This window comes from Equus asinus, chromosome 10, assembly GCF_041296235.1.
Source record: "Equus asinus isolate D_3611 breed Donkey chromosome 10, EquAss-T2T_v2, whole genome shotgun sequence".
Classification (NCBI taxonomy): Eukaryota; Metazoa; Chordata; class Mammalia; order Perissodactyla; family Equidae; genus Equus; species Equus asinus.
The window spans coordinates 96,598,776-96,611,902 of NC_091799.1; the positions used below are offsets into that span (position 1 = coordinate 96,598,776).

Consider the following 13,127-nt stretch of genomic DNA (forward strand, 5'->3'; position numbering starts at 1 on the left):
GCAAAGGCAAAGAATCGAATTCAGAGACTTCAGGGAGAAGAAGAAAGGAAGCTTCCTTTCTTACAGTATTCCTTCCCTCACGTTCCGTGACTGCTCAAGCCCCAGACTAGACTGACAGCTTCCAGTTTCGTTGTTCTAGAAGACCCAGTCTAGGTTCCAGTTGTGTGTGGCTGAAGACTCTGGAGGAGCTCCTCAGTGGCCTGTGGCCTTGTCTGGAGCATTTAGGGTCTGCTTGGCACAGACAGCAGATAGAGAACAGAGTGGTGTAGTGGTACCAAGGCAAACCATACTCTGGAATTCCAGAAATGGAATATTGAGCCTCCCTCCTGGGAAGCTCTAGTAGAGATCCACCGAAACTGAACGTTTCGTTTTCAAGGGACCATAACTGTGTTCACCCACCCCAGTTAATTGATTTGATATCTATGAAATTGTCTCAGTGATTTGGGCGGCTCACTATCATTGTGTCCTCAGATTAGACTCCCTCCTCCCGAGGTCACCGATCGTCTCCTCCAAGGCAGGGAAAGCTCTCCAGGTGAACATTATCCACTCGGAGAAGCCTGAGGGAAGAATTACCTGGCTTCGCCAGCTTGCACCATCCTGTCTGACTGCAATTACACTCTCCTCATCCTTGGTTTGTTGTAATTTAAAAGCCATTTTACAGTGTATTTTGCAAAGCACAGAGAGATCGGCAGCATGAGGCATATCTCAACATTCAGATCATCGCTGGCTGCACAATAAATAAGCAGGCCAGTGATTCTCCTGGAAGCTTCAGTTTTTAGAGGAATGTGGCCGAGGCATCTCACTCCAGCCATTAAGGAAAAACAGCATGACTTACCCTACATAGGTCCGAAGGCCCCAGTCAAGACCTGATTTGGGACAGTGCTTGCTTATCTTCTTTCTTTAGTTTTACTGCTATGGAAAATATTTGGAAGGAGGGATGATCGATCTGTCTGGGAAATGCATTGTGTCCCATTGCCACGCTCAGTACTGTTCTAAAGTCGTAATATGAAATTGCCACCATACCTGGGCTGTAGGCATGAGTGATGCCTCACCATTTCAAACGGGCAGGTTTGCCATGGGAAATGATGACAGGGCCACTTGTCCAGGCCACTAGCTAATAAAGTCTCTGAGCACCAAGTTGCTAGAGCTAAGGAAATATTTTTCCCTTCATGTCAAAGATGGGATGTGAGTACTGGTGTCAGGTCATTTTTGAAAACCAGTGGGATACTGCTCCCAGAGTCTGAAAAATATATGATAGAATAAAAGCTCCATCACATTTATAAAGTGAAACCTATTTGTAATAGATCCTCCAAAGTATTTTTGAAAATATTTCAACATGACATAGTAAATAGGAGCAGCCAAATTCCATGAAACATAATTGACCCAAAGCCTAAAGGATGGTATAGTCTAAAATTTCAGCATTCTGTTTTTACATGACTGTAATTCATTCTGTAACGTATGCACTTTCATTTCAGAGAAGAGTCACTTGCATCTTAAGAGAAGGAGAGAAATATTTGATAAAACTGCATGTTTTTAACATTCTCTTCCAAAGCAGTATCATTATATTTTTAAATTCGGGGTTTTTTAATCAATTACACACGCACAAAGTTTAAAAAGTCAGTTTTCTGAGATTGTTAGCACCAATAGCTGCTCTCCCAACCTGCCCTCTCTCCTTTCCCTGCTCCGGGAGTCCCCCTCTTCAACTCGTGATGGATTCTGACTATGGTAACTCTCACAGCTGAGCCCTGATTCCCTTCCTTTCTTAAACAATGTTTCATTTTCCATGGACTTAATCATTGTCTTAATTATAAGTTTTTTAGCGTCTGTGTACTTACCACTAATTTTTTCCCACATGTTCCCTCCATTGCGGAAATCCTCTTTCATGTGTTCAAACACATTAGGTATCCTGTCTGGTTCAGCTTCTCAAAGTATTGTCCTGCAGAGCCTTCAGACCAGCTCCAGTGTGGATCAGCCGACCAGGGGGCCTGTCCTGGCCCTCCCAGGATCTCCCCTTACCCCTATCCCAGGAATTCCTTGTGCATTTTTCTCATGATCGATCCTATATCTTCCTTTCTCTTCCTCTGACTCCCTTGCTTTGGCAGAGTTATAGCCACAGTGGCATCTTAAAAAGTGTTGAGGCCTTGACCATCTGAAGATGTTTTTTTCTAAACACACTTGATTGACAGTTTGGTTTTGAGTACTAGGATAGGAATCATTTTCCCTCCTAAACTATTGCTCCATGTCATCTCTCAGTGCTGGCTTTCTAGCTGTCTAAAGCTGGGAGCTCTTAGAATCTTGTTTCTGCCCCCAGCATTGTTCAACACCATGCCCATTGGGTCTTTTTTCATCCACTATGCCATGTCCATACGATAGACCATTTCAGTCTTAAAACTCATATCTTTCAGCTCTCAGATTTTCACTGTTCTCTCTTTCTGGAACTCCTATTATTTGAATGTTGGACCTCCTAGACTGGTCCTTTATTTATAGTTTTTAAATCCATTCTCATACACTTCCCATATCTTTGTCTTTCTGCTCCATCTTTGTTGATTTCCTCAACTTTATCTTACTGTTATTTAGTGAAGTTTTCATTTCTGATTTAATCTTTTTAATTCCTAGAAGTACTTTCTTGTCCTTTAAATGTCTTTTTATAACATTTCCATTCAGTTCTTATTTCATGGATGCAGTATCTTCTGCCATCACTCTGAGAAATCAGTGGGGAAAAGTTTTCTCTCTCTCTCTGCATTGTCTGTGTTTCCTTCAAGCTTTTTCACTCTTTGTTTGTTTTAGCCTCTTCATCTTAGAGGCCTCCCTCAAAGTCTGGTGATCCCTGGTTGTCTCCTCATTGTTATAGGTGGGGCACTAGAAGTCGGTGGGCAGCTGTGCACATGTGGGTGAGGCTTATCCCTTGGGGGCCTCACTGATGGCTGGTCGGGTTGGGCCACCTCATTAGGAGCCTCTAGATTTAGGAATGTTGGGTCTTCTCTCTTGGGCTGGTCAGATTCCTCAGAGACCACTCTGGGTCTCCTGCCTGGTGGGGACTCAACTGGTTTCCTGTGTTCTGGGAGCTGAATAGAGGAAGATGGCTGGGACCTTAGATATGTCATCCTTCCCTTAATCCCTCTGTTTTGTGTGCAGTAACTCTGCCCTCAACTGTTACCTTATCCAGAGACTAAACTCCCCACTTCGAGGAGGCACAGTCACCTGCTGTGTGAGGAGAACTGTGGACAGATTGCTGACTAGTTAGACTTCCCACCAGCCTGCTTTTGGCCCAGCCTTCACCCCCACCTTCCCTGATCTGTGCAGATGGGAAGGGCAGGAGACGGCTCCACTTTCCCCTGTCTGTTTAAGATTCCATTTTCTTGTATGTTAAGTCAGTTGACCACTTGTTCATCTGCTTTCCAACGTTCCAAATTTTGTGGCTATTGTCTCTAATTCTCTTCACTAGACCTGTAATTAATCTAAGTATTACTATTTCCTTTTTCATGAGATGTGCTGATTCAGTGTGGTTCTGCATACCTCTAATTGCTTTCTGGTCACTTTTTATTATTTGGTTCAAGCTGTAAACATTACATTAAGAAACATGTTCACCCTGAACTGACTGAGCTGTTTAGCAGTCTAGTTAAGCCTTCCATGAGAGCACATTGGTCTGTCTCCCTGGGCCAGTTACCCACTCAGAAGACTGCCACATCTGCCCCACTGCCGGGGTCCCTTTGGGGCACATGTGGCAGATGGGCTGGGGCTGGGCAAGTGAGAGCAGAGCAGGGCGGTGGCAGCTCGAGGACAGGTGTGCCACCACCAGACTGGGCAGGTTTGCCCTCCCTCCTAGCTCCTCGGGGTCACGTAACACCTGACTTTCTCATTTCACTCATTTATGCCTTTTCCTAACAACCTGCCAACGGTCTTTCTCCCCCCAGCTCTGTTTTGTCATGTTCTGGACCCCCAACGTTTCCGAGAAAATCTTGATAGACATCATTGGAGTGGACTTTGCCTTTGCAGAACTCTGTGTCGTCCCCTTGCGTATCTTCTCCTTCTTCCCGGTTCCAGGTAAAGAAAAACAGAATGAAAGAAAAATTCCTATTGACCCTCACGCCCGATTCAATGTTCTTTCTTTGGAAATGTTTGCAATCATGTCCCAAAGAAAAATGTAAAATTTTCACAGTGGCTTAGAAAGATGCAAAGACTCTATCCAGTTGGTTGTTAAGTTCAAGAAACGAATCAAACAGGCCTGATTTGTTTCTTAAAAGACAGCAGTTGCAAACACAGCAAAAAGAAAGTAGACCCAAGGGAATAGCATGAGAAGTTTTAAGGGGCAATAGGACTGTTCTGTATCCTCATTGGGGTGGTAGTTACACAATCTGTGCCTGTACTAAAACTCTTAGAACTGTACACTCAAAAGTCAATTTTGTGGTATGTTGATTTAAAGTAAATTCAAAGTAAAATGAAAAAAAAAAGAAAGAAAGAAAGTAGACTGCTAAAGCCTTGAGATGTACAAAGGAGAAGGACTGATGGAGAAAAGCAGGGTCCGGGGGCAGAGTTGAGGCCGGGTGGCAGATGGCCAGAGAGGAAAATGCCCATCGCCAGAATAGAAGCCAGTTTGAAAATTCCCAAACTGATACAGTAGTATGAGGTAGACCGCACAAGAATGAGGTGGTTCTAGATTAATGAGAAAAGGGGGCTGCCGAATAGTTGATCTCTATTTGGTCTTTTCTATAATAAATATATCGCACATATATATGTATATCTGTATATGATGTTTGTTTATATAAGTTCATAGTAAGTGCTTGCATGTCTACGTACTGTTTCTAGAAGTAACTCACCAACAGTGGTTGCCTCTGGAAGGCAGGACTAGGGCCTGGGGGTCAGGCCTGGGAGCAGGACCTTTGTACTGGATTCCCTTTGCACCTTTTACATTCTGTACCAAGTGCATGTTGTTGCCTATTCAAAATGTTATTGCCAAAACAATCCACTAAATCATTCAGCTGAGGAGGCAGAATCGACAAAGCCACAATTAGGTTAAGAAATGGGCCGTGGAGCCAACCGAGGCCAGGCCAATGGCGCACCCGCCAGCCCCATGCTGTCTCTGAGTCGGGCCACAGCCACCCCTGCTTTTAGACACCGAGCATTGCTGGAGGCTGGGTCTCTCAGGGGTCCCCTTCCCAGCTGTGGCAGAAATGGAGGAACAGAAGATCACAGCCACAGGGTGGTGTCTGGTCTTTGTCGGGGGGAACTCTGGGGGAGCCAAGCTTTGGAAGTGACACCACCTAGGGAAGGCTGCACTTGCTGGAAATTAAGGCACGTGTCGTTCATTCCCGAGACTCGACTCAAGGAGGGGCTGGAGGCCACAGAGGTCTCCAGCTAGGACTAGGATGGGACTCGCCTTTAATCTCCTCTCCACTCCACTTCCTCACGGGTCAGTCTAAGGACTTCCAGACAGCCACCGGGCCCCATGTGTCTTTGCAACCTGCTGGGTTTGGGCCAATCAGATTAGCAACCCCCCTGTGTACCCTCTCCCTCGGCCAAACCCAAGCATGTATCTGTGCCTCTTAAATACCATGCCTCAACGCTGGGGCGCGCAGTGCACACTGTTAGACCAAGAAGACAGCAGATTCTCCTCCAAATGCACCATGGACAGGAGTTTTTACCCCAGGAGTAAGCACTTCCTCCCCCCCAAAGGCCTTTGCCACATGGGATAAAAGACCAGGCCTCAGGCTTCTTTAAACGCCTTTGGATGTCAGATGGCATCTAAACATTCAGGGCACTTCCTGCTAACAGGGCGTCAGTGCCTCCCAAAAGCAGAGTCACTCAGTAATTCACACGCATCCGTCGAGCCCCTCCTTTGCCCCGCCCTCCTATGGTTCACAAATCAGGATGGGGAGCCGGGGACAGGGAAGGCTTTGAGAGGTCTTTGTGAAATATCCACATATCAACACAGGGGTGGGCGCGATGAGGGGAAGGAGAGAGGGAGATGACTGCTGTCCAGTCAGGGACGGCCAGGGAGGAAATACGGGAAGTGAAACAAGAGCAGCTCCCTTTTCTTCACTGACGCCTCGAGTCTCCTTGCCTCCCCCAGGCTGTCGGTGGGAAAGACCTGGCTTCCGGTCCAGCTTTTCTCCTCACCCAGAATCAACCCTCATCGCCTTTCTCTGAGTTTTCTCTTCTAGGAGGAATGATAGACCTTGAGGCTGGGGGTGGAGGTGGTGGGAGTGGACAGGAGTGTCCCAGGAGCAAGCCAGGGCCACCTGGGAGATGGCAGTCATCCTGGGAGATGGCAGTCACCCTGGGAGATGGCAGTCACCCTGGGAGATGGCAGTCAGAGTGGAGAAAGGAAGCTGCCACAAGCTGCCATCTAGATGCTAAGGGCTGTGATGAGGCAGGAGCTGAGGTGGGGACAGGCCCAGAAGCAGGGACCAGGCGCCCTGGCAGGAAGATAAGGTGACAAGCCCAGAGCAGCAGCAGCAAGGCCTGGCTCCCAGCCGGCTGCCCCTCTGATGTGCTGCCCAGGGCCCCAGGGGCTGCAGGATGGGGAGAAGCAGGACGTTGCTGATAAGCCCTTTGCTCTCCCCTCAGTCACCGTGAGGGCCCATCTCACTGGGTGGCTGATGACCCTGAAGAAGACCTTTGTCCTGGCCCCCAGCTCTGTGCTGCGGATCATCGTCCTCATCACCAGCCTCGTGGTCCTGCCCTACCTGGGGTATGTCATCGGGGGGTTTGGGGCTGTGGGTCCTTCTGACACCTGAGTACTCTGTCCAAAAGTTTAAATCTGCTTCTTCCTGTGAGATCCTCGAGCATATCTAGAATTAGAAATGCAGAATGATGTCTTGCTTCTCTGCCTGGGCACGCACTAGGTGGGAGGCTGTTGAGACCCATTCTAGAAGAGTACTTTCAAGGTCATGCCCATACACGATATTCACTGAGCACCTTCTAGGCCTGGCAGGTATGGGAAGGTGAAAACTAAAAGGGAGAAAGGGTGTTGCCCTTGTCCTCAGGAGCTCCTAGTCTCCTGGGAGCTGAGCTGAGACTTGGGGGTGCATGGGAGACACTCGGCTCAGAGTCCAGGCCCCCTCCCCACACAGGTGGACCATTTATTAGGTGCAGCCTTTACCAGTAGATCTCGAATGAGATTGTCTGGTCCCTTTGTTGTCTGCACCTTTCCTGGGTTTCGGCTGGGTTTTGACTCTATTTGTGACTTTAACAGACAAATGGCCTTTGCCTTCTCATCCCCAGGGTACATGGAGCCACCCTGGGCGTGGGCTCCCTCCTCGCAGGGTTTGTGGGAGAATCTACCATGGTCGCCATAGCAGCGTGCTACGTCTATCGGAAGCAGGTGAGACGTGGCGACAGAACCGCACACCTGCCATGGCTGCAAAGCCCCTTCCCAGGTGTGGGAAAACCTGAGTGGCTCCCTAAGGGGCCCCAGCAGGGGGCGATGGTGGTGACACCTCACATTCATCCCGTCCTTCAGCTGGACCCACACTGCTCACCATGACTCCACAGCCCCTTCTGTGCATGAGCAACCCTCACAGCCAGAGTTGCTCAGCCCTCACTCAGTCAGGTTAATACCAAGGGGATCCCTTATTATGTTATCATGTAGGTTATTCCTTACACTCTGCCTTGCTTCCAAAGGCAGTCGTATTTCTCAGGGGAGACAAGTGAAAGGATACATGTCTACAGTCCTGCCTGCTACTGTTGCCTCTAGAGAATTAAAAAATGGAGAAACTAAATAATAGTTTTGACCATGTGAGAAAACCCTATAAAGGTGATTCTCCCTGCAACTAAATTCCTCCCCTCAGTCCTTAAAAACTCAGACTTTATCACTAACAGGTAACCAATCTAGAAAATGCTGGGTGATCAGGACACCCTCTCCCCATTCTTTGCCTCTGCAAATGCTGTCCCCCTTCTGCCCCAGGTGCCACCCCACTCCAGGAAGCCTTTCCTAACCCCCCACCACACACACACAGTATTTACATACCCCATACCAGTTAGCATGTAATTAGTTTATCCTGCAGGGTTATCTAATTATTGGGGGGTATGTTTATTTTCTTTCTGAGATTATGAATACTCAGGGAGCAGGAGATGCATCTGACATTGTTCATCAGCAGAGGAGGAGTGAGATTAACCAGACAGTGGGTGGGATAGAGAAGAAAAGGGGTCCAAGGATGGATCTCTGGGGTGCACCACTGTGGGCTCCCCGACCTGTGGCGGCCGGGGTGAAGGGGGTGCACACTGAAGTGGGTGGATTTGGACCTAACCAAGGTCAGGGTTTTGCCTGGCAAATATGATTTAAAAAAAGAGGGGCAAGGAAGGGGTTATAATTATTGAGCCTTTCATTTAAGGTGATGAAAGAGGGGTGGGGGACCAGACGGTCCATGCATTGTGGGGACAGAGTCCTCGAGGGAGGGGCCAGATGGCGGCGGTGGGAGGTGGAGGATGGTATCCCTGAAGCGGGCCTGTCTGTGGTGCTGAGGTGTTGATACTGACAAGGTCTCCAGGGAGCCCATGAGCAGCGGGGGTGGCGCTGGAGAACCTGATTCCCAAAGGAGAAGAAGTCAAGGCATGGAGAGGCCAGTTATTGCAAGGCAGGCAACATGGCAGTGCAGTCACGAGGAATTAGGACAGGCGACAAGCAGGGAGGTGGTGGGGGATGACAGCAAACCTGGGGCTGGACCAGAGGAGAGGAATACTCAAAGACATGAGATCCCAAGGAATGCACATGGCCTGAGGAGGTGGGTGGGGAGTGGTGGGGAGAGCACAGCCACTGCTGGAAGGGGCTGTAGGGAAGTGGTGTCCTCGGGCAGGAGCAGGTTTCCATCAGCCCACCATGCCTTCCAGAGGCCCGGGGAGGGTTGTCCGGGCAGGAGACGGGATCCCCCAAAGTGCCTAGCACAATGCGAGGCACAGGGCTGGCGCCCGAGTAACAAACTGAAGGGAATCTGCTGAACAAACTGAAGGGAATGCAGCCTCAGTGGGGTCCCCCCAACCATAAACAAGACCCAAGTCTGCAGGGGTCCCCTGAGACCCTCGGGACCTCTCCCTGCTCTTGGCTCCAGCTGTGCTGTGTCTCTGTCACAGCCCCATGCTGATGAGTCTTCTTTGGTCTAGAAAAAGAAGATGGAGAACGAGACAGCCGCTGAGGGGGAAGACTCGGCGATGACGGACATACCTCCAGCAGAGGAGGGGACAGACATCGTGGAAATGAGAGAGGAGAACGAATAAGGCACGGGACGCCTGGGCTCTGCAGGGACGTTGAGATGGCACTTCAGCAGCATCTCCTGTCCCGTCGTGTTTTGTTCCGTTTTTGGTTTCGTTTTGGTTTTGGTAATGAAAGAGGCCTTGATCTAAAGGTTTCAGGTAAACTCTCTGGCATACTGGGTATGCTCACACTGACGTGGAGACCTAAAAAATGGTCTTTGCCATTGCTTTGTAAAAACAAACAAAACAATTGACTTCATGCCCCCCGCTTCATGAAATCCCAAAAGACATCGCTGCCTCGTAGTCCAGGTTGTCTCCTCCTCCCTCGGACAATCTCCACTTGGAACCAAAGGACTAGGCTGTGCTGTCCATCGCCCCTCGGCCACCACTGCCCAGCAGGCCACAGACTTTACCCGGTCCCTTTGCGTCTCTTAAGAATCAACTCAGCTTTCTTTGATCAGCTTCCCGGTGACATGACTGTACAAAGAGATGTAACCCTGGTGGCCTTCCACCCTGGAGTCATAAACTGTCTCCTACCCACGTGCAGTGGGTCAGCGACAGGCTGCAGCCCGAAGTGGCCGTTCACACTGAGGAACGGATTTGTGAACGCGCTGGACAGGTGGATGGAAAGAATCTCCTGTAGGAAGGTTTTGAGATGCCATGGGAGTAGCTCACAGACACGATCGAATGCTAGCATTTCATCTCGCCTCCCGTTTTCCTAGATTTGAGCGAGCGCTCGCTTTCCATGCCCTGCTGTATACATACTCGAGCTAACTTTTTAAAGTTGTCGCAAAAGCGCATCTCCAAACCTCAGCATCCTTCGGCATGACTTCCCCTGAAGGCTTGTTCTTCACTCACCTTTCCTGAAGATGGCACTAGAGCAAGTGAAATGGAGCATTCTAACTTTACATTTTAGTTTTTAAAGTGAACTGAAGCTTTAAGTCATAATCTAGCATTCTAACGCCAGGTCGCCGTATCGTAACTTTTGAAGTAGATTTATCACCTGGTCTGCCGTTCTTAGTCATAACCATGCGGTACAGGTAATCCAGAGTGTACTTCGGTACTCCCCTCTCATGCCACACGACAAAGCAAGACATTTTATAAACGAGAGCAAAGTCACTATGTGATATTCCCTGAAATGACACATTTGAAATCCATTTAGTGCAGTATATTTTTCTAAGTTTTGGAAAGCGGGTTTTTTCTTTAAAAAATTATGGACACGGTTCACTAAATTCTTGATTTAGTAAAAATCCTAGACTGAAAGAACCTAAAAACAAAAATATTTTAAAGATATAAATATGTACTGTATATGTTATGTAATTTATTTTAGGCTATAATACATTTCCTATTTTTCGCATTTTCAATAAAATGTCTCTAATACAATACAGGGATTGCTCGTGTGCTCATCCTACCTGCGGTTGAAAGGCTGAAACATATTGTACCGATGAACATTGTATCTTATTTGCAGCCATTCTACAGTCTGTCGTTTGTATATAAATGTAAGGATCAGTAAATGACGAGAGAACTATTTTTCATTATGGGTAATGGGTATAAATGGGTCAGCCGCTGCGGACAATAGTAAGAATGGAACTATATGCTGGAAGGGCAAAAAAAGAAAGAAAAAAGCAAGTTTTTATGTTTATTGTTTTCAGTGCTGTGTCATCATATTGCTCCTCATAGAAAAAGACTGTAAGGGCAGAAAGTCAGCCATGAACATCACGAGGTTGCATTCACATTTCTGGACACCCAGGGACCCTTGGGTGTGCCCACCATGGGGACAGATCCCCCCGTGTTTCCTCTGAGCATTTTCTCCTCCAAATATATGAGTGCTGAAAATTAAGATGCATAGTTTTGAGGTGGTTTCAGGGGCAGATCTGAGAAGATGGGGGAAAAAATCTATTTGTATCAGCTTTTTTAAAGTACATGATTAGAAAATTAAACAACAGCAGTATTTTTTAACACGTGTGACTATTTCATACTTGCGGGGCTGGAGCTTAAAGAGCAAATTGAAAAAGGCAATTGTTATCCCTCTAAATCAGGGCAAGGCCAACTAGACTCTTCATTATGCAACTAGAATATGTCATTATAACTTCAGAGACACCGTCGGTGTTAAAGATTCACGGGCCACAGTATTTCCTGAGAGTTTCAGAGAACGCAGACCCAGACCACAGTGGAGCTGGGATTGTGCAGGACATGTCCAGAATCCAGAACTTTCCTTGAAGCACACCATCCCTCACACAGTTCCTTCACCTGGGCTGCTTAAGTCACGGCCTAACAAACACACCTTAACATCTAAAGGAAAACCTGTCACTGGCAGAGTCTCCTGCATCTGTTCTAACCAACACGGCTGGGAAAGGATGCTGAAAGGCGGGGGCGGGGGGGGACCCTCCTCCTTCCCACTTTTCAGAGTAAGGAGGGGCGCTCCTTTGACTTTGCCAACCAAAGAAACGTTCCCCCCAACACAGGTTTCTTTTTTATTGCAAGTCGCTCAGCTGGTAGATATATTTAGAAGGGCACCGTGCCTGCGAGAGTCTCATGTCAAGGACCATGAAAAGCTCAGACGTGACTTTCCCAATGTGGAGTGATTGCTTGTAGACAAACAGAATCTGAAACTCCAGGGGCAGAAAGCTGATTTTAATTTAAATGCTGAGAAGTGGGTTTGGGCAGCTCAAAGCAGTCTTTCTATGTTGAGGGTTTTCTCTGCGCAAGCCCAGCTCAGAGCTCCTTCTGTGGCCTCTGCTTTTTAGAGGGGCATGTGCAAGGTCATTCTAAACGTGCAGCTGCCGTGTGCTCTGCCTCCAATTAGTGGGATCTCCGTGGTGCTGGGCATCAGCGAGATACCCAAGAATTGAGGAGAAAGAACCAGGCAAGGCTTGCTCCGGAAAAATCATGCTAGGGATGGATCTTCCGGCCACGGGGCTCAGGGCGTGTGCAAGAGGTTGGCATGTCGGCCGCAACCCCTCACCTGTTTGGGATTCTTTAATTTGGACACAGAAGGCCGCTGGTTTACATCACTGGGTGGAAGCCAGGCACGTCCCCTTGCCACCTGCCTTGAGCATGTCTTGTCCCAAAAGTCCTCTTCTCTGTCTCGTGTTTGTGTCTGTGTTCTGTGTTTTAGCACTAGCTGGTGGGTTCCATGGATGGCCAGTACACTCAGAAATGGAAACTTGTAGTGTTGGTTTAGGATATATTGGATGGGGCCAAGTAGGCTTCGTTATGGTAGTAAATGCATTTCATTTTTCACTCTCTGCGTCCTCCCAATAAATAAGCTTGGGAGGGGCAAAGGGTGGGAGGTCCAGGAGGCCGGAGGCCCTGGGGCTCCACCCTAGACCAGCTCCGTCAAGCTGGGCTGAGTTTCCAGACTCCAAGGCACGTCCCAACCAGGGGCCAGCTCTGTGGTCCTCATAAGCAGCCTTTTTGGGCTCTCTCTTGGGGTTGGGATAATCACATCTCCCAAATAACAGAGAAGTTATTCAATGATACATTGAGAGTAAGAAGTGAAAAAAGTCCATAGCTCCCTACGCTCTTAATTGTTCGTCCTTTGGGGGTCTTTTCTTCTGGAAGGAAGGGGCAGGGAGAGAGCAACTTTCTTCGTACCCTTAGTTTCTAGAAACACCTCAATTTAAAGACTGGATTTTTTTTTTCAAACTGGAGTGGGAGGGAAAGTGAGAGCGTGTGTTGCAAAATAGGAAGTATTTATATTGTTGTAATTAAAATGCATTCCCTTGAGAAATATTTTCTTGTATTTAAGAATCTTTTTACTTCTGGAAATCTCTAAGCAGACCAGTGCCCAGGACAGCACATGCACTGAGCAGCCAGGGTTTCTGGCCTCTTACTTTGCAGGTGAGCTGACCTCTGAACTTGGACGACTCTTCATCAGTCAAGCAATGCGCAGTCCAGGAAACGGGGCCTTTTATGCTCCAAGTCCTGCAATGAGC

General features: G+C 48.0%; 1 protein-coding gene across 3 annotated transcripts in view; it reads left to right on the top strand.

Annotated features, from left to right (window-relative positions):
- Nucleotides 1–10,537, top strand: part of ANKH (ANKH inorganic pyrophosphate transport regulator) — a 139,166-nt gene extending 128,629 nt beyond the window's left edge. For all 3 annotated transcript variants that reach the window (XM_014838970.3, XM_070519848.1, XM_070519849.1), the window contains exons 9-12: nt 3,915–4,044; nt 6,568–6,691; nt 7,225–7,324; nt 9,100–10,537. In XM_014838970.3, coding sequence (XP_014694456.1) covers nt 3,915–4,044; nt 6,568–6,691; nt 7,225–7,324; nt 9,100–9,213 — 468 coding nt within the window. In that variant the 3' untranslated portion in view covers nt 9,214–10,537. The remainder of the gene's footprint in view (nt 1–3,914; nt 4,045–6,567; nt 6,692–7,224; nt 7,325–9,099) is intronic.
- Nucleotides 10,538–13,127: the final 2,590 nt, after the last annotated feature.